This window comes from Amblyomma mixtum, chromosome 7, assembly GCF_055824585.1.
Source record: "Amblyomma mixtum isolate Tamu chromosome 7, ASM5582458v1, whole genome shotgun sequence".
Taxonomy (NCBI): domain Eukaryota; kingdom Metazoa; phylum Arthropoda; class Arachnida; order Ixodida; family Ixodidae; genus Amblyomma; species Amblyomma mixtum.
Genome location: NC_143018.1, coordinates 49615804 through 49637851, shown reverse-complemented (window position 1 = coordinate 49637851; position 22048 = coordinate 49615804). Strand labels below are relative to the sequence as shown.

The 22048-nt window shown below is 47.3% G+C and overlaps 2 protein-coding genes across 2 annotated transcripts; one reads left to right on the top strand and one right to left on the bottom strand.

Annotated features, from left to right (window-relative positions):
• Positions 1–9054: 9054 nt before the first annotated feature.
• LOC149336036 (serine/threonine-protein kinase haspin-like) lies at positions 9055–16570 on the top strand. Its single transcript, XM_089554068.1, has 6 exons — positions 9055–9059; positions 9483–9574; positions 11189–11260; positions 12322–12612; positions 13163–13259; positions 15878–16570. Exons 1-6 carry the CDS (start codon positions 9055–9057, stop codon positions 16089–16091), a joined length of 771 nt encoding a protein of 256 aa, XP_089410194.1. The 3' UTR covers positions 16092–16570.
• Positions 15678–21481, bottom strand: LOC149336035 (uncharacterized). Its single transcript, XM_089552532.1, has 2 exons — positions 20853–21481; positions 15678–18018 (listed from the first exon to the last, which is right to left on the bottom strand). Exons 1-2 carry the CDS (start codon positions 21135–21137, stop codon positions 16993–16995), a joined length of 1311 nt encoding a protein of 436 aa, XP_089408658.1. The 5' UTR covers positions 21138–21481; the 3' UTR covers positions 15678–16992.
• Positions 21482–22048: the final 567 nt, after the last annotated feature.

Below are 22048 nucleotides of genomic sequence, written 5' to 3'. Positions count from 1 at the left end.
AACGGCTTCCGGACCGTCCCCACTTCTCCGCACACCCCTCGGGCATATGGACTCGTCCGACTGTGTCATTCGAGCCCATGTTTGAGCCGCATCGGCGCACGCGTCACGCGGTCGCCGGCATGATCGCCCGCTTGCGAGTGATGGTTCGGACTTTCACACCAGAGCGAATGTTGCCCAGAGGGAGAGTAGTGATACCTTTCGCGAGGCTACCTTTCGACCAAGCTGCCTAAAGGGAAGCCCGCTTTAAAGGATTTGCACTTGCATTAAGAGTTTCGCGCTACACAGATGAACCGTTCTGACACCGACAAAAAAGTATGCGCCGGAATCGAACGCGAGTGGCACCTATGGCTTATATAGTGTAGAGACACTGCCTAGCGAACAGTCCCAGGATCGAGAGCTTGGGACAGCGTTTTCGATTGTTCTGATTCTATTGTGACGCGTTAACTGCTGAAGGTCAGAAATACTCTGTTTTCACAAAAGCGATAAATTTGTGCCAATAACTCGTTTCATACCACGGAAGCGTACAAAGCACAGCGCGACAAAACGCGGGCGTAAACATGACTCAAGTATATACTAAGCGCTGACTTCCAACTCACGCTTTATTGTTGTCATCATCATGATATCATCATCAGCCTGACTAAGCCCACTGCAGGGTGAACACCTATCCCAGGTCTCTAAAATTAACCCTGTCCTTTGCCAGCTGCGGTCACCATATCCCCGCAAACTCCTTAATCTCATCCGCCCACCTGACTTTATTTCTGCCGCCCCCTGTTACGATTGCCTTCTCTTGGAATCCACTCCACTACGCTTAAGGACCAGCGTTTATCTTGCCTTCACATTACATAACCTGCCCAAGACCATTTCTTCCTCCTGATTTCCACTAGGATGTCGTTAACCGGCTTTTGGTCCCTCCCCCATTTCTTCCCGCTTCCTGTCTTTTAACCTTACATCTATCATTTGTCTTTCCATAGCTCGCTGCGTTGTCCTTAACTTAAGCTGAACCCTTTGGTTACACTCCACGTTTCTGCCCCGTAGGTGAGTACCGGTAAGATACAGCTGTCGTATACTTTTCTCTTGAGGAATATTGGTAAACTGCCATTCATGTTCGTCATGAGAGCACCTGCCATATTCTCTCCACCCCACTTCTATTTTTCTCGTTATTTCCCTTTCATGATTTCTCTCTCCAGCACCTCGCTACCAAATGTGAACTGCTGTTTCCCTGCGAGAATGTTGAGCATTACTTTGGTTTTCGGCATGTTAATTTTACGACCTACCATTCTGCCCTGCCTGTCTAAATCATTGATCATGCTTTGCAACTCATCTCCTGAGTGGCTTAACAAGACACAGCGAATCGCAAATTACTTAAGTACTCTCCACTAACTCTTATCCTCAGCTGTGCCCAGTCCAGGTCTCGGAACACCTGTACACAGGCGATGCATAGCATATGTTAAAGAGGACAAAAAATGGGGTAGGGGGAGCGAGTAAGGACACTTGAAGCACACATAAATCTATGAGAATAAACAATAGATATATTGCAGTTACAACATAACTCTTGTCCGCGCACTTCAATACGGCTCACACTGTCTTGCTCATGTCCGCTCAGATCGCTCGCGCACCACACACTCTGCGCTTCCCGCTGTCAACGCTGATGAGTCGACGCGCCGCACTCGCGAAAAACGAACAGCACAAACACAAACGGCATACAGACGGCGCCGGGAAGAGAGAAAAAGGGTGGGCAGGTGATGCGGTAGGCACTCAGGACCGACCGGCGCACCGAGCCAGATTCACGTTAGTGCCACTTGAGTCGAGGAGACGAGTGCCACCGTCTGGGCGGGAGTAGCTCCGATATGGAATCGCGTTGTACGATCGCTTACACATTGGCGAGATCGTGTCCCTGTGCCTGACATACTTGCTTATTGGAATTTTATTGCTGACTTTATGAAGTGCTATGGTAGCTGTGCAGTCGTTGTAGATGTGCTCCAGTATTTTTACATAAGACTCCTCTATCCACGATTCCGCAATGCCTTCATGGCTGCTGAGGTTTGAACTGAGTCAAATACCTTCTCGTAATCCACGAACACTATATACAAGGGTTGGTTATATTCTGCGCATTTCTCTATCACCTGTTTGATATTTTGAGTATGGTCTATCCTTTTCGAAAGCCTGCCTTATCATTTGGCTGGCAGACATTGTAGTCCCATGTTTATAACTATGGATGTCGAAGTCACAAATTTATGTGAATGTGATTTCTCTATTAATGCGGCTTCCTCTATGTTTTTGTATTTTCCGCATTGATGTGTGATAAAAGTTTCGTCTCCGTCTGCTGTCGGTAACCTACTCATAACCTAAAGGATACGGTTAAAGGTGCTTTCCATGTTCCGGCCGAATCTGCTGACGCACTTTCAGTTTGATACTGAAACAGGCGGTGCCTGTTAATTTCGACGCGGTCACTTTCATCATCCAAAGCACGAGGCACAGCGTTAAAACACGTTATCTGAAGAGTGCTGTCTGGTGTTTTCCTTACATGATTTTTTCATCGCCGCCAGATCTGCTGACGACCCAGCAAAGTAGAACCACGAGCCAACCTGGCTGAAAACATGCTCTCGCACATCTATCCAGTTTGACCACATGGACACCCTTCCAATTGTTTTTATACATAGATGCATAATGCGAGCCTAGCAGCAGATGACAGTCCTCAACAAGTTCATGAGATCAGCATCAGCCAGAAGAATCGAGCAGCATCAAACACGTAAGAAGAAGAAAAAGAAGAAGCGGTGGCTATTTTTGAGCGGCGTCTCTTCTTTGCACGCTCTCTTCTTGGTCGCGTCTTCGTGTTTCCGCGGCCGTGGCGCGGCCGCATACCTGTCATGATACTCACCGTCATGGTCGTTGCCGCCTGGATCAACTGCTGTGTGTGCCTTGTCCCGCGGGCTGGTGAAGGTGACAATGCCGGTGGCCTGGACATCGGCCACCCTAACCTACAAGAGCAGAGTTCTGCAGAGGCTGTCCAAACACCCTTTCCGGCTGGAGTCCAGAAGACAAACGTAGAAGATGTGAGTGTGTGGGGAGGAGGAATTCGTTTATTTCACTTCGGCTATGAGGGACAGATTCTTCATGTAGCAGATAATATGGAAGCGTAGCCTCTTTTGTCAGTTTTGTCGTGGCGAGATGGTAATTCACAATTCCAAATAACACTGAGCCTGTATGTAGAAACGTGACTAATATAAAGCAGAGCTTTCCACCGGCTCCACAAAGATTGGGGAAAGCTCGCGTAATTAAAAGCGTACTTTACATCTTCCGTCTATTTGCGTGCTACGTTTTACGTTCTTGATCTATGCGTTCTTAGTAGATCTACACGATGACCCTTCCAGTTCCCCTCTAACAGATCACTCGTCAAAAGGGGCAGCTATTTCTCTTCTTTTTCAGGATCAGTCTTCGAGTATGTTAAGCATCCTGCTGGCAGTTGTGACAGCTGTCTGCCTAACCACATGCGCCGCACCACGGTGGAGACGACCTCAGCAGGCTGTTGCCGTGGAAGACGACGCCGCTGACGTACCCCGAATCGACATACCTAAAGCGAAATGTTGTGAAAACGGCGTTCGCTTACATTCCTTAGAGCCTGTCGACGCCAAGAAGCACGAAACATCGACTGCAGCCTACGCTCGATGGCTCTGCGCCGAGGCTGGAGACGCCGGATTTCTCGCAGGTAAGTGTGACCGGCAGTTTGGTTCTTTGTTCCGAATGCACCTAGGCTTGTGGGGGAATTAAATTACAGTGGTTCTGGGGTTTGTTTATGGGTGTCGTTTCAAGCACCTCGAAAACTAGTGACGCTGCAACGGAAAGGCGCGACTGTCTGCCCCAGGGTTGTCTTCTGTGCCGCCTCTTTTGTTTTCTCCGACCTCTGAACACTGTGGCAGGCTCTGCAGCAGCAGTAAAAGGAACTTTCTGTGAGTAGTCGTTGTTAAGACTGAGAATCAATACGTGCATTTAAGTGAGGAAACTAGAACATTCCTGAAACAACCTTGCGCTGCACAAAACGCACCGCACAACTACAGGCAACTCGTGGTAGGCCTATATTGTAAGTACCAGGCACTGTTGTTTGTTTTGCTGCAAGACAAATTCCACGAGCTGTTCTTAGTTGTGCAGCGCCACCACAGCAACAAGTGACATGGGAGCATTCTACCAGAACAGCGAAGTAGTGGTCACCGCTATAGGACTAATATGAGACAAACTGGAGGTTCGTTGACCTCGTGGTTGGGCATACAAAAACGGAGGAGGCGCACCGTAAAGGACGACACTGGATGGTTATTTTACTGTCCGGGTCCGATCAACGCAGCCACTTCCTTAGCTCCTTGTATGACCGTGTGATTCTTACTCCAGGCGGCAAAATATTGGAGCCTGAAGATGCAACCTCGGCTGCCGAAAGGATTGTCACTCCGGGTGCGCCATCTCTGGTCACAGAGTCGGTGAGTGGGAAAAATCATTTTAGAGCGAGAGAGCTCTACTCCTTGGGGTGTAAAATCTGATTTCGATGTGGATGAGACTATTACTTTCAATGCCTCACAAGGTCAAACCGAGCTTAACTGCGTTGTTGTATTACCCAAGCTATGATAGTATGATCACGTGATCATATGACTATGACCTATGTACCTGATGTTGACTTTTTACCTTGATCCTTGACATTTGACCTTGACATTTGATTTGAGACAGCGCAGAACATACTTAACAGAGCTTTCGCTCGATAACTAGGTTCAAGCAACGTTGAACCCCAGCCATTTTTTAACTGTGAGCATGCTTCTCTCTATAGCAGGATGAGTTTCTCTACTAAGGAATTAATCGTGAACGTAGACCTTGCAGCCGAACCACAACAAATATTTTTTAGACGCCACATTTCTCTATTATTTCTGAGTTCGCTTTCTTTAGTTCTCCGTGTTTTGTTTTCTGGTACATTTCAAAGTGTTCGATACATACCGAAACGCAAGGTACGATCCGCATTATTTCTCTCAGCCTAGGCGCTGAACACGTTGAACGCGAACCGTTGTACAGAGCGCAGCCTACGAGGACAAGTTCCATCCTGTTCCAGAATGAAAAGACTGGTCGTCTCTGGGCAGGAGCGTTCAGATGGATTTTTTTTCACGGGTTAATATTTTTGTCCTTATTGGGAAGTTTTAATATTTGCACAAGTTATGCTACTTACAATTTATTTTTTTTCGGGTGATTCGTTCAATGAAATTAAAGAACAACGAGAGCAGTTATTCATTAAACAAGGGATCGCGGCGGTACTCAATTAATTTTTGCTCTTTGGTCACTTGAAAGAATTCATGTACCAGCAACTGCAAAGACGATTTCGGTGTGGGGAGCTAACAAGCTCGCCTATTAAAAGGCCAGAAAGACGTGCCTTTAAATTGAAGAAATGCTATATATGATTTTTTCAATGCTGATACGAAGTCTTTGAGGGGTAGTGCCCCACTCAAAAGGGGCCATAGCTACATAAAACTTCCCTTTTGATTTCATTCTTTAAGTTCCTTTTCTCCTCTCCTTGTGACTGGCTCATCGCATGCTACTCCTCTCATTCTACATTCGTCATTGGCTCAAGACAAACCATGGCAGAGGGCGAGGCGTCGCTTGAGTCCGTCTCGAAGAGCAAGAAATAATTGAATATGGAATCAGTGTAATAGTTATCATTCACTGGCCTTACTTAGTTGTGAATTTATTCCCAGGTCACGGGAGAAAGTGAACTGCAAGGATATCTACTGTACTTCAAAAACGCGACCTCATGGGTGCATGTTCCACCAGTTCCAATGTTCCAGAGCCAACTCTGTTGACCCGGCCTGCGTTTCCCACGCAGAGTAGCCACCTCGCACAGCTACTCCGACACGTGCCGGTAGATGGCGCCAGCGTCTTCTCGCCCACGCACTCGCCACCAGGTGGAGGGAGCGCGTTCGGCGACCTGCTCACTGCCTGCCACCAACGGCTGCCAACCACGTTCGCCCAGCTCTTCGACCACATGTACCTTACCGGAGCGACGATTTATTACTCTTTACTGCAGCAAAGGACGAAAATACGTCAAACCGCAGTTCCGCTCGCATTCTTATCATTCCGCTCGCATTATTATCGCAGACTTATCATTTTTCTTTTCGTCAAGTACCTCGAGTTTTCTTGCGTATAAATATTGCCCTACATAACGTCGCACGCCAAGAATCATGGTCGCAATCTTGGTTTGGTTTGGTTTGTTGGGGTTTAACGTCCCAAAGCGACTAAGGCTATGAGAGACGCCGTAGTGAAGGGCTCCGGAAATTTCGACCACCTGGCGTTTAACGTGCACTGACATCGCACAGCACACGGGCCTCTAGAATTTCGCCTTCAAGAAATTCAGGCGCCGCGGCCGGGATCGAACCCGCGTCTTTCGGGTCAGCAGCTGAGCGCCGTAACCGCTGAGCCACCGCGGCGGTTGGTCGCATCTTGGTCATGCGGCCTGTTGTCTAGAAAATTCTGCCACACGTAAGTCATTGCAAGCGCTGCTGAGTTCTTGTACTTTGGGGATAAGAACCAAGGATTGCCCATTAAAGAGTTCGTTGACAAGTACAGAGTATTTCTTTATAACTTATCCACTATCTGCAGTCGTCATTCGTGACACTGTTTTCCTGCTGTATCAGCCAACGCCTCCTGTATTTTCACTGCGTGTCAAACCAACCCCTTTAAAATAGGAGCAGTGCGGTTGCCTCATTCATCGGTCATCCGCGTTGTGTCATGCTCCGGCGTGAACCAGCGTGAACCCACCTTAACGTTACTCGGGCTGCATCGCGGCGCGGCTCTTTTTATTTCATCCGTGACGCGGCGGAATCCGGCGTCACCAAACTGCATCAACCAGAGCCTAAACGGTCAGACAAGCTAGCGGGCTGGGGAGGGCAGGAAAGGGCAGGAAGGAACCTTATTCTATGTTCTCTTGTAGCTCCCATTCTCTACAGTAAATATAAAAGGCATTGATAGCCTGGTGGTGTTGAGCATCCACGTCTCATCCGGAAGATGCAGAGTTCCATCCTGAGTGCCGCCGAGTACCCACTGATGATACGTTGAGTACAATCTTTCGCCTGACTTGGTGCTCGGCTTAAGTTGAGGAAAATGCCTGGAAAATGGGAATATGACCCCCTTTGTGTATTGGAGGCCTTGTCGAATGAGGTGCTAGCCATGATCTTCTTCTATTGTCTAACTTACGCTCACTTTGTAACCGGGAGTCAACTCAAGGTTGGCGCACAAGCAAAAGCGGAAATAACAAGCAGGCAGCCCAATTAGTACAACGACGTAGCTTTAGGAACGAGTGACGCATTTATTGAGAGCGCTGAACTTCGGACAAATAAATGTATTTTAACGCGATAGCGTTAGCGAGCTCGTGTCGCAGAAAATTCGGCGACGTCGTCGGCGTCGTTGACCGTGACCGAAAAATCCCTATAGAAGCAGCCCAGGAAGTAGGTGGGCCAGATAGGTCACGTGGCGTCATCACAACCTGCCCACCGGATTGTGAACAATCTGCCACCCGTGGCAGGTGGCAGTTAAAACAATGACTGGTCGCGAGAGGTCGCGAGAGGAACCTGTTTCGCACAAGTCCCACCGGTGGCAGCACCTGCCATCGCAGGGTAGTGGCGCTTCGCTTAACCGCTGCACCACTGAGCCAGGAGTGGTATGAGGAATCCCAGGGATCTATGAATGTAAATTAAAGAACGACCAATTTTGCACATGTGGGCATTAACTCATTAACGTTATCGCGTCATACCCTTAAGGCGGAGCTTATGCGTCCCCTTTAATTTTTGTTTTCTTCTTTTTGCGTTCAAAGGAAAGCGGATCGCTTCACCAAGATCACCCAAGGAAAGCATTCGGACGCGTGCACAGCTATGAGGGCGATAGCGCACTCAAGGTGGTGGAGATCGACTCCGTGATCAAGTCTTGGGATGCTCTCTTCAGCAATAGCTGATAGCATCGTAAGTAACGTTTGCTTCATTTCATTAGACCTCCACATCATTTCGCAATAGGTGAAATCCACAATGAAGCACGACAAAAAACAGCAGATCTTCAGGCACAAAACCCCAAGAAATTAGCATGCATTTATGTTCCCAAGAAGCGAATATCTGTTGCAGTCCTTTGCGCAGGTGCCTGGCATAACTAAACCTTTCACAGGCGATTAGCAACCCTATCAGAAAGAGGCTTAATTTATTGACCTGTTACTGATGCCGATTTCTGAAATCTGAATGCATGACTGAGGGAAATCACTGGCGTGCACTTGAAACCATTTTCATTCCCATGATTCCACTGTGTTCCTTTCAATGTTTCCTAATTCTTAATGGAGCGCGTTTGAAGATTTGTAATTACAAGAATACTACAGTCGAACCATAAACGCGGTGTAGCCTAATTTTTTTGCCGTGCCGCTGAATTTCAGTCCGAATTCTTATTCCTGCCTTTGTACCCGAGTATTACGCTCAACCTGAAAGCTGCCTGCCGATTTTTACAGACATGCTCTTCTGCTTCTCGTGTGTACAGGAAACTTTCTGGCTTGAAATTGGCGTCGGAGCGGTACGCAACGGGCTTCGTGGAAATGAAGAGGTAAGAAGGCGTCAAAACTTCTGTGCTCTGTGTGGTGTACCTCGCGCTATACGGGCTCAGCAATTTAATATAGGTAACTGGCAGCATCTCCTTTGTCCTGGGGCGGTGCTAATTGTGGCATAATTATTAAAATGTAACGTTTTATTTTTATTCGTTATAACTGACACTCTTCTTTTTTTGCCGTCTATAAACTACTCACCTGTCCTGCACGATTCCTTTACTGCCTGGTGCCGTTATCCTGGTGCCGTTAAAATTCGTCATATTGATGAAAAGAAATTGATTACGGTGAAAAAAAAAATTGGGCGAGAATCGATGTGGCGCTGATGATGACGACGAAGGCGAAATGAGTTTGTATCACTATAAACCGCGGAGATGCTGCGGTACCCCGATCCGGAAGCATCGTGGTGAAATGTCGTAACTCCCTGCGGAAGCTTACAGCAACAACGTTTAGAGACCGCCATGCGGTATGCCGCCTTATTGTTGCGAGAAAATATATACACTGCTGCGTCACAAAGTGCGGGTGCCAGTATTTAAATTGCATTTTTGCAAGGACAGCCATGTCAGGAAACAAATTCCAATGTTTGTGATGCTGGGGTTATCCCTTGACGGCGTCGTAGGTGCCACCCTAAGGGAAAGTAACGTGACCAGTCTAACGTAATGTTACTGAGGTGTGCCTGAGCCGCCACGGGGGGTAATTCTACCACTAATTAGTTGCTTTGTCAAAGTTTTCGTCTGTTGACCAGTGCCCTTTAAGCCTCTTTCCGGGAAAAGTCGAATTCGGGCACCTGTGCACAGAACTTTTTCTGACACGTGCTTGGCGATCTAGGAATAATAAAAAAATACCTGATTGCGTGAATACCTATGCCTATCCTTCACTCCCTTCGCAGCGTCACGTGTGTCTTCGGCTCCTACCCTGAAGAACTTCGAGGTTACCGGAGCGACCCTACTTCTAACCGCCAACCCGCCAAGCGCCTTGAAGGTAATCAGCGGTGCTTTATATTGCTTTATGTAACATTTTTTCGCTCTTTTTTAGCCTCCTTGCAAAAACACTATTCATAATCATTGCTGCGTACCCTTTTGTGCTGCTATTGAGCGTAGCGGCTTTATTTCATTTAACGGCCCTGCGATGTCAATGCAACCGAATTGCGCTGCAAAATAGTGATAGCAGTGGCGCTTATTTGAGAGAGATTTGGGCGAGTCGGTAATGATTCGTTGCGAAAAACAGCTCGGGAGGACGGGACACACAGCGTTTGTGTTGAGTCTTTGTTTTTGTGTGTCCTGTCTCTCCTCGCTGTTTTTTCACAGTGAAAGCTTTTAAGGCCAATAAATTCTATCTCATGATTACTTTGATTCGTACCAAACGTCTTCCAAGAACAAGCGTCAGTAAAGGAGCTCTCAGAACAGGAATTACCGTGATATGCAAATAAGCGTAATTTGGCCACCCCCAAATGGCTTGCCGTCAACCACCCTTCATTAATGCACGAGGCCAATGTCGAATGAGAACGACAAATTCATTATTAAGGCGGAAGCCTTTAATGCCTCATCGTTGTAAGCAGGAGGTGTCGACAGAAATGTCACGCTTTTCAGTTGGTCGAAACGGTCGTGACGTCACAGTGCGCGAGTTTCAGACGGGGGAAATTGTACTTTGGCTACTAACCATGCAACCAATTAAAGGGATCGTATAGTGATGCTCCGAGTTAGTTTGACTGAGTTTAGTTAATTGCTTACTATATAAATTAGTCCAATTAACCTTTCTAGTCAGACCAGATAAATAAAACCGAGTAAGAAATTGGCCGAGCTTGGGAGTCGAACCCCGGTCTCCGGAGTGCGAGTCGAGCACGTTACCACTCCGCCATGCCAGCTCGACGGTTCGGAATGAACAAAGGTGCGTCTAGTGAATACGGTGTCTTCGTTCACTCTTCCTCCCTTCCCGTTACGGCGAGGTTTAGGTGTCCACCGAGATATGAGAGGCAGACACATTTCCTTTCCTCAAAAACCAATTAACCGACGAGCAAGGCGTATTTGTCCGCGTTTAGGATTAGTCCAAATTGTCGTGACGTCACCACACGCAAATTTTAACGGGTGTCCACCGAATTCTGTGAGACAGTTACTGCACAACTTCCTTACAATTTTCGACTAGTGCCTACTGAGATATGTGAGACAGTTAATGCGTAATTTCCTTTCCTCAAATACAATTTTCATTTTCTTCAATACGACCCCTCTTTCTGTTTCGCTCACACTTCCTCCCTTCCTGTACCGTGCGGCTCAGGTGTCCACCGAGACGACAGAGAATCACTGCCCCGTTTCCTTTCCTTAAAAAGCGTTGCGCTCAAAGGGCAACGCATCGCGCCGAACGGGTGGTGGCATTCCGTGGACTGCCTGACAGCGCTACAACACGCTGTCGCGTTCCACTCCTAAAGGCGAAGCTTAAGCGTCATTAATTGGCAGTTAAGTAATGCACCAACAAAATGTGAAGTGAACAATCGCGTAGCAGAATGCAGCACTCAGGCTTTCGCCTTTCACCACTTTAGCCGCTAAAGTTCCTCGTAATTTTTTTACAGTTACAGATGCCCTTGCCCTGTTTCTTTCGCAGTTAATCCTGAACGCACCTACCTGGTCATACACATGGCGTATGCTGGTGTCCCGCTAGACAGCGTTGAAGTGAGTCAGTATAGCATAACTTTCATTTCTTCCCGGGAATGCAAAGGACATGAGGCCCGAGTTATCTTCATTCCTAACGACTTCCTTAAAGATTTAGCACTGTGGTACTCGACTTTTTGATACGATAATAATTGTCTAATTACTGCTGGCTGCCGTCATCAGCCACCGGATTTTTTTTAGAGGCGTAAATCACACGAAACTTCAATGTGTAGGTTAAACATGTTGAAGGGGTTAAACAATACGCCCTCCTTATTTGTTTATAAGGGTAAACACAGGCTGGTTAAATAGAACTGAACACTGCATTTGCAGTTAATACGGATTAAACGCCTCTTCTAAAGGCGCGAATAGACGCTGAAGGGAGAAATTCAGCCGGTTTGATTCCGCCGCACCAGTTTTTATAGAGTTTAAAAAATAAATGGTTCACCCCGTTTTTCGACTGAACCTTATGGCTGTCGTTACAAATAACGTTTTGGGGAGCAAAAATTGGGGAGCAAAAACATAAGAAAAGAGTTGAGCCGTGTCATTAAGCTATTTCAATAAATACAGTATCGCGTTACTAACAGAGGTTGACACCCGTTTCGCAATTATAAATTTCAGCTTTCCGTTTTAGTGTACATAATGTGCGTTGTCGGAACTGCAGAATGTTACTTTTCTTTGTGTTACGGCGCAATATTTCTTTTGTCTATGGGCATAACATCGAAGTCGGGTGATGGAAGAGCCATCAACGGGATTTACAAGTCAGGGGGTAACTAGCGTTGTTAAATATCGAGATCAGAATGGATGATAATCTGTTTCTTTCCCTTCCCTGCGGGAAAAAAGTAGTATGATGCAATAATTCGTAAAAGCTTCGTCAAATTTCATACAATTTGCCTAATACTGAATGACATTTGTATGACAAATGTATGATTTTTCAGAAATAAATGTATTACATCTGAGTGATAATTGCGTCATATTTGTATGAGAAATTGTATGAGGCTACTGCTTCATACAGCTATTTTCAGTACGATTGCCTGCAATGATTAGAAAAAAAAATTGGTGCATTAGTCTCACCATTTCGCATCCAAGACAGGCGAGCGATTTTCAGTCTCCAGCCCTGCCTCTTCTCTCGCGCTGTGTCGCCTCAGCTGGACAGCGTGCTTCAGCTGCGGAGCATCCTGCAGCAGGTGGCGCTGTCGTTGGCCGCAGCCGAGGAAGTGCTGCAGTTCGAGCACCGTGACCTGCACCTCGGTCACGTCCTGGTCAAGAGGACGGCCGAGGAGACTCGCTGGTTCCGCGTCGGTGGCCGTAGCTTCGTCATCAGGATGTGGGGCGTTGAGGCGAACGTGGTGGGCTACTCCTGGGCTCGCATCACCGACGGTGAGCTTTCGTCACGGCTACTCGTTTTGCCGGACGAACAGTAGTCATGTGTCTGTTTCTCTGAAAGGTACAGTCACGCTTAGTATGACTTGCAACACCCAAGATGCTCTTTGGACTTCTTTTAGAAAGCAATGGGAGACCGGTTTTGCCGAACAGTTATGCATCTGGTTGCCAAACAAAAGGGCAGAGCTTTTCGCTGCATGAGCTTTAAAAAGCCCTGATACATAATATCGATGAAATGAACTGCGGCGTAACAACGACATTAACAAGAAAGGGACACCACATGCGCACTGTCACTATTGCTGTTTGTTTATTGGCTGTCACTACTGCCGTTTGTTTATTGTGCGCATGTGGTGTCCCTTTCTTATTAGTGCCCTTATTGCGCCGCCGTTCATTTTATCCTGCACCAACTCGGCCCTCAGGCTGTTATTCTGAAATATATCTTTCGTTATAAGTTCCAGCCTTCCCGCTTGCATTACACCCTTTTTTGCAAACTTTCCCTTCCCCAAGTTCCTCTTCTTTGTTTTCCGAATGCTTTATGCGCTCGCAGGTGGCAAGTCCGTGTTTACGGCACCGGAAAACATGTACGGGACATCGAGTGACCAAAATCTGCTTTTCGTGTACAAGAAAATGGCGGCCATAGCCAGGTATAATCTTTCTTACTACTTTACTGCTCTTCATTTTTTGAAGAGACATTCATTCAGTTTATGGAAGACTGTGTTTGCACCATGGCATCATTTAATCTTGGCTTGCGGTTCAAGTTCTTGAGGAATAATAGTGCGCCCTTCAAGGACCCCTTTGTCGGTAATGAGGACTATCACAGCGATCGTTAAGGCAATCTGAAATATTTGAAAAAATTATTCCCTGTCCTCGATTCTTCACTGAGTGAATGATCGGCTGTACACAGATACCTTCTTTTGCACGCTGGCACCTTTATGAGGTACTTGCAAATAAGCTATCCCTTTGTACGAGAAGTGAACTGTTGAAACAGGAAAGTTAGTTTTAAAGTGACACTGCTTAAAGTTACATGCAATTTTTAATCTTAGTAAAAAAATTGGGCTTTGGTTGTTTGTGGCTACGATCGTGTTTGTTTGGCATCAACAGCATATTTAATTTTTATAAATCTATAAACGGAAACGTAAAGTTTCTTTTCTTCTTGCACCGCTTGATTCAATCTCTCAAGTGAATGGCGGTGCATTCTATCCGCAGTGATGCGCAGCCAGAACATACCAAACAATTCTGGACGAAGTAATTTTTGAGTGGGAAATAATTTACGAACGCATTTTTTCAATTAATGTAAGATTTCAGTATAACAATCAATATATCCGCTCACCACCCGACGGTAGTCTTGAATATTTTTTTGCTATTAGCGTTTTTGCCGTCGTCAAGAGCGTTCCCCGTCGTTGGTTTCTTATTGCAATCTTAACTGGCCGATGCGATCGATGGAAACACGTTAAAAGACAGATTTTTCTACAAACCAGAAGACTGGACCATTACCTTCAATACTTCTATAACAGTATCGTAAAATTTTTCAATGCTAAAAATTTTTGTCCGAGAATATCGGACATGGACCGTCTTGACAAAAAGACTTTCCCCGTTAAAAAGGTCGATGGCGGCATTACTTGGGTTTGGTTTCTCGGTCTTTTCTTGATAAAAAAAATCCCCCCTTTAAGTGAAAGTAGCCTCCTCCTCATTAAAACGCTATAATTCATTCCTACAGGTCAATTTGATTTTTGAACACAGCGTCCTCAGTTGTTGGAAGTGTTTTGGAAGACTGTTACATAAAACGATTAGATAGGGCAGGGTTACCCTACGTAAAATTGTCAACGTTCTTAGCCTTCCAAAAGGTTGCTTTACTGGGCTTTCATAGCAGATTCTATTGCACTTCTACTACTAGTCTTTGTCATAGGTTTCAAGAACTGCCACGTCATTGATTCTACGGCCGGGATCGGCCAGTCGGCATTGTGGATGGCAACAGTGAAATTGAACTGAGCAGAAAAAAATTTGTCCGATACCGACACTGGCACTTGTGGCAAAACAACGGTTTTAAAGAAGACCCGAAACGGTGCTCATCCTGTTTTTGCCACCCAGTTTGATATTAATACTGCAACGTTTACGGTGCGTTTGACTCTTTGGAACCTCTGTCACCGATTGGACCGATTGGAGGCAGAAAAAACGGTCACATAGCTTCCGATCAATTCCTCTGATGAAGCAGTGATTAGGTTTCTGGGCACCGAACAGGTGGCGGGGAGAATCTGTTATTTTACCATGGTCGTCACTGTTGCGACTTCATCGCAGTAGTTATTCCTGTGTGGCCGAACATTCTGTCAATCAGAAGCGGCCCTTCCACGCACGGCATGACTGCCGAAAGGTTAATGCACATTAAACGAGGACGGTTTCATGTACTTTTTTGCAATAATGTTATACAAGAGTTTGGCACGGGGCCGACAGCACTACGCTTCCTTCTTGGGGCAGCATTAGGCCGTCTTGAGACGGGGATCTCTTGGTGACGGTCGGCGACCGCCCATTCATTGTCTCTTATGCATCAACCTGTCTTACTACTGCTTCGTTTCGCCGTCTAGAAGGCTGACTCAGCGGCGCTTTGGGATTACGTCACCACCCTCCACACAGGTTCGCGCCTTCCGTGGCACTTTTAGGCGTCTTTTCGACGCTTCTAGGGTGGCGAGCTGAGTTGCGCTGCACTGGTTACCACGGCGCCTGCCTTCAACAGGCGTCCAGACGAGGGAAATTTCTTTGCAATACTCGTGGTCCAAGAAGCCCTGTGTAGCTCTGTTCTGCAACGCCATGCGTGCTATAGTTGACCCTGTATACCAGCGTTTAAAAATTGGTCGCAAATATTTTAACAGTAGCCGGGACCAATAAAGATGCAATTAATAAAGCCCACGTATTCCTGACCATCCAGATAAAGCAACCTTATAACTTTCTCGCGTTTGTCCACTAGAATCCGTGAGACCGCTCATTTCGTTTACATCATGTCTCAACAGATGCCGCAAAAATTCTTTTGTAATTTTGCGCCATTCGAGTCGTGTAAATTATTCAGCGTCTCTTAATGAAATTTTTGATCTAACCAGCTGTTCCCTCACCTTTGAACTAATGATGTTTTTACCGACTAGTTAATCAAAACTATTTTTCTTCTACGTCTCTTCCCGGCACCATAAGTTAGCATTTGCTTTGCTACACCAATTTTCTTGCCAACTTTGTTCCGCTAATCTCCTGTGATCTTTTTTTTTTCATTTTGCGGCAGGAATAACTGGGACGCCTTTTACCCTCTGACCAACCTCCTCTTCTTGAGGCACGTGACGAAGGAACTGCACCGTCGTTACAAGCACAAGTTTCAACGCCAGACAGACCCCTACCAGGATTTGGTTTGGAGAGAGATAGGAAGCTGGACGGACTGCCTCCTCGACTACCAGTCGGTTGGGGACTTTGTGCAGGAGAACGTCAAGGCCTTGCCTTGAAACTGCGTGACGATGCGAACTGACCAAGGACAGAGCTATTAGTATACTCAGCAAACTCATATGCAGTGGGCATGAACTGTCCACTAAGTGTTGTAGAACCTGAGGTTACAAATATTTCTACAGCTACTTTTCTGACGCTCGTCGGCACCCGAAGCGACCTAGCTCAGCAACTATGTCGTGCTTAGTGGGCGTACTCTTCTCTTAGCTTGCATTCGTGCCAAATTGCTAGGAATTAAATGTTCAAAACAGGTAGGCTTCAGACGAGGTGTGATTGCTTACTGTGCGACGCTCATATTGAATTAGTGCTAGAATATATTAACTACACTTCACATTCAGTGTGATTCCTTACCGGGGGCTATGCCACATGCAGCCGCGCGCAGAGTTATGCTGCATTCAATGCGTACATTTTTTGGTATGTACGGATAGGAGCGTCGCCAACGCCAGCTGCCGCAAACGAGGCTCAAGAAGCGGTGCTTCCGGCAGGAGCACCAGGAGCGCTCTGAGCCAAGTTTTATTTGATGTATTTGTTCATTTTATTGCACGAAATCCGTACAGCTCCTCTTCTCATTGCGTTCTGAATAAAGTATGGCTTACAGCACCGTCACAAAGACGGAGAACGCTTTAACTACTGAATGTCGTAAAGGCTCTCAGCGCGTGAGCATCTTTCACCGTAACTTGTTGAGCGCAGTCTCTCTGCACAACTTTCGACGAAGGTCAATGCGCACTACAGCGTCTTATTACAAATGAACATGTTCAGATCAACAGAGCTTTCATTTCATACCCTGAGTTAACTGGAAAGGCCACAACCATTAGGGATCCGCCCAAGAGATTGCTCGCGCAGACAGCCTGCATTCCTCGACTGATTACTCACGCCCACTGGTTTTTAGTAAAGAGCGAATAATCAGAGTCGAGGAGCACACCACCTCACTTTAATCAAAAAGTCAAGCTTATAGTACTGTTTTCCTTCCATCTTTTCCATATTAGACCTCAGCCTACACATGTACTGCAAAGGAGGCTGGGGTTGGAGGTCATTAGCGCTGTGAGATGGCAAATCTGCCGCGGATTCAAACCAAAGGGTAGGTGAGTGAACTTCTTGAGAACCGAGGCGCTTTACGGAAATTAATTCACACTGAGCTGGCTGTGAAGACTCTGCGTACACAGCAACAAAGTCAGTAGACGGTGAAGTTTTGCACATAATGCGCAACTCAGCGGACGTGCCTGTGAACCGTCGTTGACACAACGCGATCCTCTCGTGAGTGGTATTGTGAATTAACACGGTCCAGACAATTAGCTCTTCGGTCGCGCCAGTGTTCTTTCCATCGTGATATCCCGTGAAGAGGGCCTTTTCGCTTAGCTTTGCTGTCGCAGACGCATTGCTCTGGGTGTTCTGCGCACCCTGTGTGCCCAGCTCTGCATCAGATCTTTGTTGCATCTTGACGAAGTCCTCAGTAAAGGCAGACACGTCTTCACGCAACAGGGCCAAGAGGGTGCCCGTATCTTTGCCCTCTTGCGCCGGGCCTCCTCCGTTCTGCGATTCGGCACCTCGCTGTTCCGCGGCTCGCGCCATCTTGCGCAAGTCTTGCTGAAGTTCGGCGTACTGTCCGCCCACAGCCTCGGCCAATTCGTTGACTCGGCTCCGTATGGATGTCAAGACGTCGTAGCACGAGTCGACAGGCGAGTCGACAGGCGGGTAGAGTGGCGATGTGCTAGGCTTTAACGAGCCTGCATGCTCCCGGACTTGTGCTTTTTCTGAAGCGACGGGTGTGCATCCGGCACTGTAGTGTCCGGGAAGGTCCCTCCGAGGCATGGTGTCGAGGCATCGGGGGCAAGAGGTTGCGTGGAAGCCGCACCGTTGCTCGAAGTGCTCCAGCAGCTCTCCTAGGGGACCCACGAAGTCGCAGCCATGCTCGCTGTTCCAGCAGCTCACCTTTAATTTTTGAGAGAAAAAAAACAATGGACAGTTAAAGGCTGTCATCCCGTGATGAGCACCCCGGGATAGATAGTCGCTGGACTGATCGTCCCTGAATAGAACACCTCCGAAGTGAACGTCTCCGGTGAAAGGTAATGTACAGAAGTAAGAAATGATGTTGGGCTAGTCGGTTCATGGTTAGAGCAGAACAGAACTGCGCGAAGACGACGGGACAAAACAAGGCGCGAATACACACGCACTGCGCTTTGTGTGTGTGTATTCGTGCCTTCTTTTGTCCCGTCGTCTTCGCGCAGTTCTGTTTTGCTCGAGGTAATGTACAGTCGTGAAGAATGATACAAGCAACAAAATTTTAACATAAAGCTGTGAATTTACTGGGTATTTTCTCATTCAATTTGAGCGCCAATTTTTGCATAAAGTGGTACGGTTTAACGTAGTTAAAGCGAGTTTGACGTGCGAAAGCATGTGTTCATTCTTGAACTAGAGGGGACACGTATAAGCTCAGTCTGTAGCTTATGAAGCTCTAGCTTTAGTGGGTTAATGCCTATATATGCAGAATTGGACGTTCATAGGTCGCTGAGAGTCCTCATATCTCTCCTGGCGAAGTGGTGGAGCGGTTAAGCGTAGCGCCGCTGACCTGCCGTGGCAGCTGCTGCCATCGGTGGGGCTTGTTGCGGGCAGGTTGCGATAACGTCACCAGGTCATGTGACCTAGGTGGCGCCACGCCCTCCTCCCATTGACACGACACAAGACGAGGCACAAGGCCCAAGGGCACAGGGTTTTTCTCAGGAGAAAAAGGAACTATGTTTGCCACCTATAATTAGCATGTAATCAATAAATGAATGCCCAAACTTTGTGCTCTCTCTTACTGCTTACAAGTGCATTTTTTTTTTCGTACAAAAAAGCGAAACACCGCTTGTGGTTGAATGCATTCAATATTGTTTCGTGCGGCTAGCGGTTATGACGCGAACTCATGTGGCGAAGGCCACGTTATTTACGAGACGCTTAATAAACACAGAATACGTTGTGTATTTCTCAATAATAGTACTTACGGTGAGCGTTGTGCGCTCTCTCCTGACTTTTAGGCAATTAATAAGTGCAGATTGTACTGGATGGCAACACTGAATGATTCTTAAACACACTGGATTCCATGAACACATCTTATTCTGCAATTTTAACGCCTCAATTTCTACTAAGTAATCCGCTGAGTTTGTTATGATGTCAACCTGACCCGTACAACAGCTAATGATTCACTTGATATAATTAAACGTAACTTACAGCAGGCACCTCCGTACTAAATGAATGCTCGTAACTGCAATCATTGGACCTGCATTTGAACACGAGTTTCCTAATTATGAGCCCACACATAACAGCATAATACGCAACAGTGAGCTCCAGGAAGTACATGCATTATTCGGTTAATTATAGAGTGTAAGGTTTTACTGCCAACTGTTGCATCGATCAGAGACAATCGGAAAAAGTTTCTCCCGGCCTAACCGCTCGGTTGTTCGGGCCTGTTCCTTGGGCTTCGCGTCTTGGGTAACCAGAAGGTGGCTGCCACCCGAACCACTTGGACGGTGCTTACCATGAGGAGAGGAGAATATGGGGAGAGTGGGGTAATGTGTAACGAGAGGGCAGTTACCTACGAAGGAGGAGGGTATGACAAGTGTTAGGAATTCACCACCGGAGTGGTGCGAATACACTCTGCCACAGGTGAATGGTTTAGGGGGGGTTTAACATCCCAAAGCGACTCAGACTACGAGGGCCGCCGTAGTGAAGGGCTCCTGAATTTTAAACCACCTGGGGTTCTTCAACGTGCACTGACATCGCACAGCACACGGACGTTTATAATTTCGCCTCCATCGAAATTTTATCGCCACAGCCGGGATCGAATCTGCGTGGATCGAACCCGCGTCTTATGGGTCAGGAGCCGAGCGCCATATAACCACTGAGCCACTGCGGCGGCTGCCACGGGTGAACGGGAGCTCATAGGTGATGTTCGTTGTGCAAGGCATTAATTTCTTTCTGTGGTTGATGCCACAACCAGCCCTTTGTCTGCCTATCATTTTTGGTTAATGAGCACAAACGGGACGGCTTTCAGCGCGCAGAAAATGTACCTGAACACTGACTTTTATCCGGAAACTCCCTTCAGGCTGTGCGATACCTTTGAGCGTAAGGTATCACCTAGAACTAACGCCTCTCGCTTGTGTCAACCCTTAGAGGCTTTGAGCTGGGGCGCAAGGCCAGGCCTTAGCGACAGCCCAAATAAGAGTATGCGGTAAACCAGCAGACAAAGGACACCGTCCTGAGAAGCAGAACTAATCTGAACGTTACGAGAACATGCATTGAAAAGATCTAAAATCAATGTCTTCCATTTCTGCTGTCACCCATCGCAACTTTAAATGGGGGTGAAGGGGTGTTGTTTTTACCATAAAGGTGAGCCTGCCTCTTAGCATCTTCTGTCACCGAGTTTGCAGAAGACAAGCAAAGAACGTAGGAACAAAGACAACTGAGTGGGCCAACCGCACTGGCGTCGCATTTTCCTAATTATTCCCTTGGTTCAATGCGCTACCGCCTCAGTGAGCGCCAGCGGCCAAAAGTCTGACTGACAGCAACCTGATCGAAATTTGCTTCAAACTTTTTTTTCCTAGTATCAAGTAATTAGAATACACGATGCCTTAAATAAGTATTTGCGATACAGATACATCGATGCTTTCATTTTTGTCAAGCGTTACCTAATACTGATGCACAAGATGTAGAGAAGAATAGTAACCAAGATACATATATTTTTGATACTGCCCATGCCTGATCTCAGCCCTCATGCTCACACATACCTGCAGCTTGACCAAATGGCCACGAGGATCCGGAATCCAGCACACGTCCACATCCATTTCAAACGTTTTCTTGTCCAGAGGACAGACTGAGCAGCCGTCGCCTCTTTTGCACTCCTCGAGGCAAGCCGAGCACAAAACGTTTCCACAGGGCAGGATGGCCATTTTCATGCTAACGTAGGCGCAGAAGTTGCATACCCACGCCGACGGGAGTGATTCTTCGAAGGTGACTGGATTCCAGTCGATGCCGCGAGCGAAGCCGCAGAGGCGATACGTTCTGTCCGCCATGTTTGGTTGGAGTGCAATGCGTGCGGCGCCGAAAAGAAGGAAGGAAATTGCTTGCACTCGTGGCTAATTGCCGCCTGTGTCTTGGCCAATCCCCCGCAGTGGGTATGCGCCATTTTCTAGAGGACAACAACAACAACAACAATAATTGGCTGACGCTAGAAACAACGAAGTGAGACTCGCTGATGCGCGGTGGTCTCACAGAGCACGACAGCACATCAACGGCGGTGTGCGCGCTTACGACCTGAAAACAAAGGAGAACCAGCGAGCGCCCGAAGGACCTGCGAACCCCACCCGGTACGGCTTCCGGACCGTCCCCACTTCACCGCACACCCCTCGTGCATGTGGACTCGTCCGTCATTCGAGCCGTTGTCTGAGCCGCATCGGCGTACGCGTCACGCGGTCGCCGGCATAGTCGCCCGCTTGCTATGGTTGTTCGGTTTTTCACATCAGAGCGAATGCTGCCCAGAGGGAGAGTAGTCATACCTTTCGCGAGGCTACCTTTCGATCAAGGCTTCTAAAGGGAAGCCTGCTTAAAAGGAATCGCACTTGCATTAAGAGTCTCGCGGAACTCAGAGGAAGCGTTCTGACATCGACAAAAAGTATGCGCTTGACCAATTACTCGGGAATCAATCGAACGCGAGTGGCACTTATGGCTTATAGTGTAGAGACACTGCCTACCGAACAATCCCATGCTCGAGAGCTCGGGACAGCGTTTTCAGATGTTCTGATTCTATTGTGACGCGTTAACTGCTGGAGGTCAGAAATACTCCGTTTTCACAAAAGCGAGAAATTTGAGCCAATAGCAATGCCTCTGGCTCGTTTCATACCGCGGAAGCATACGCAACACAGCGCGAGAAAACGCGGGCGTAAAGACGACTCAAGTATATACTAAGCGCTGACTTTCAACTGAC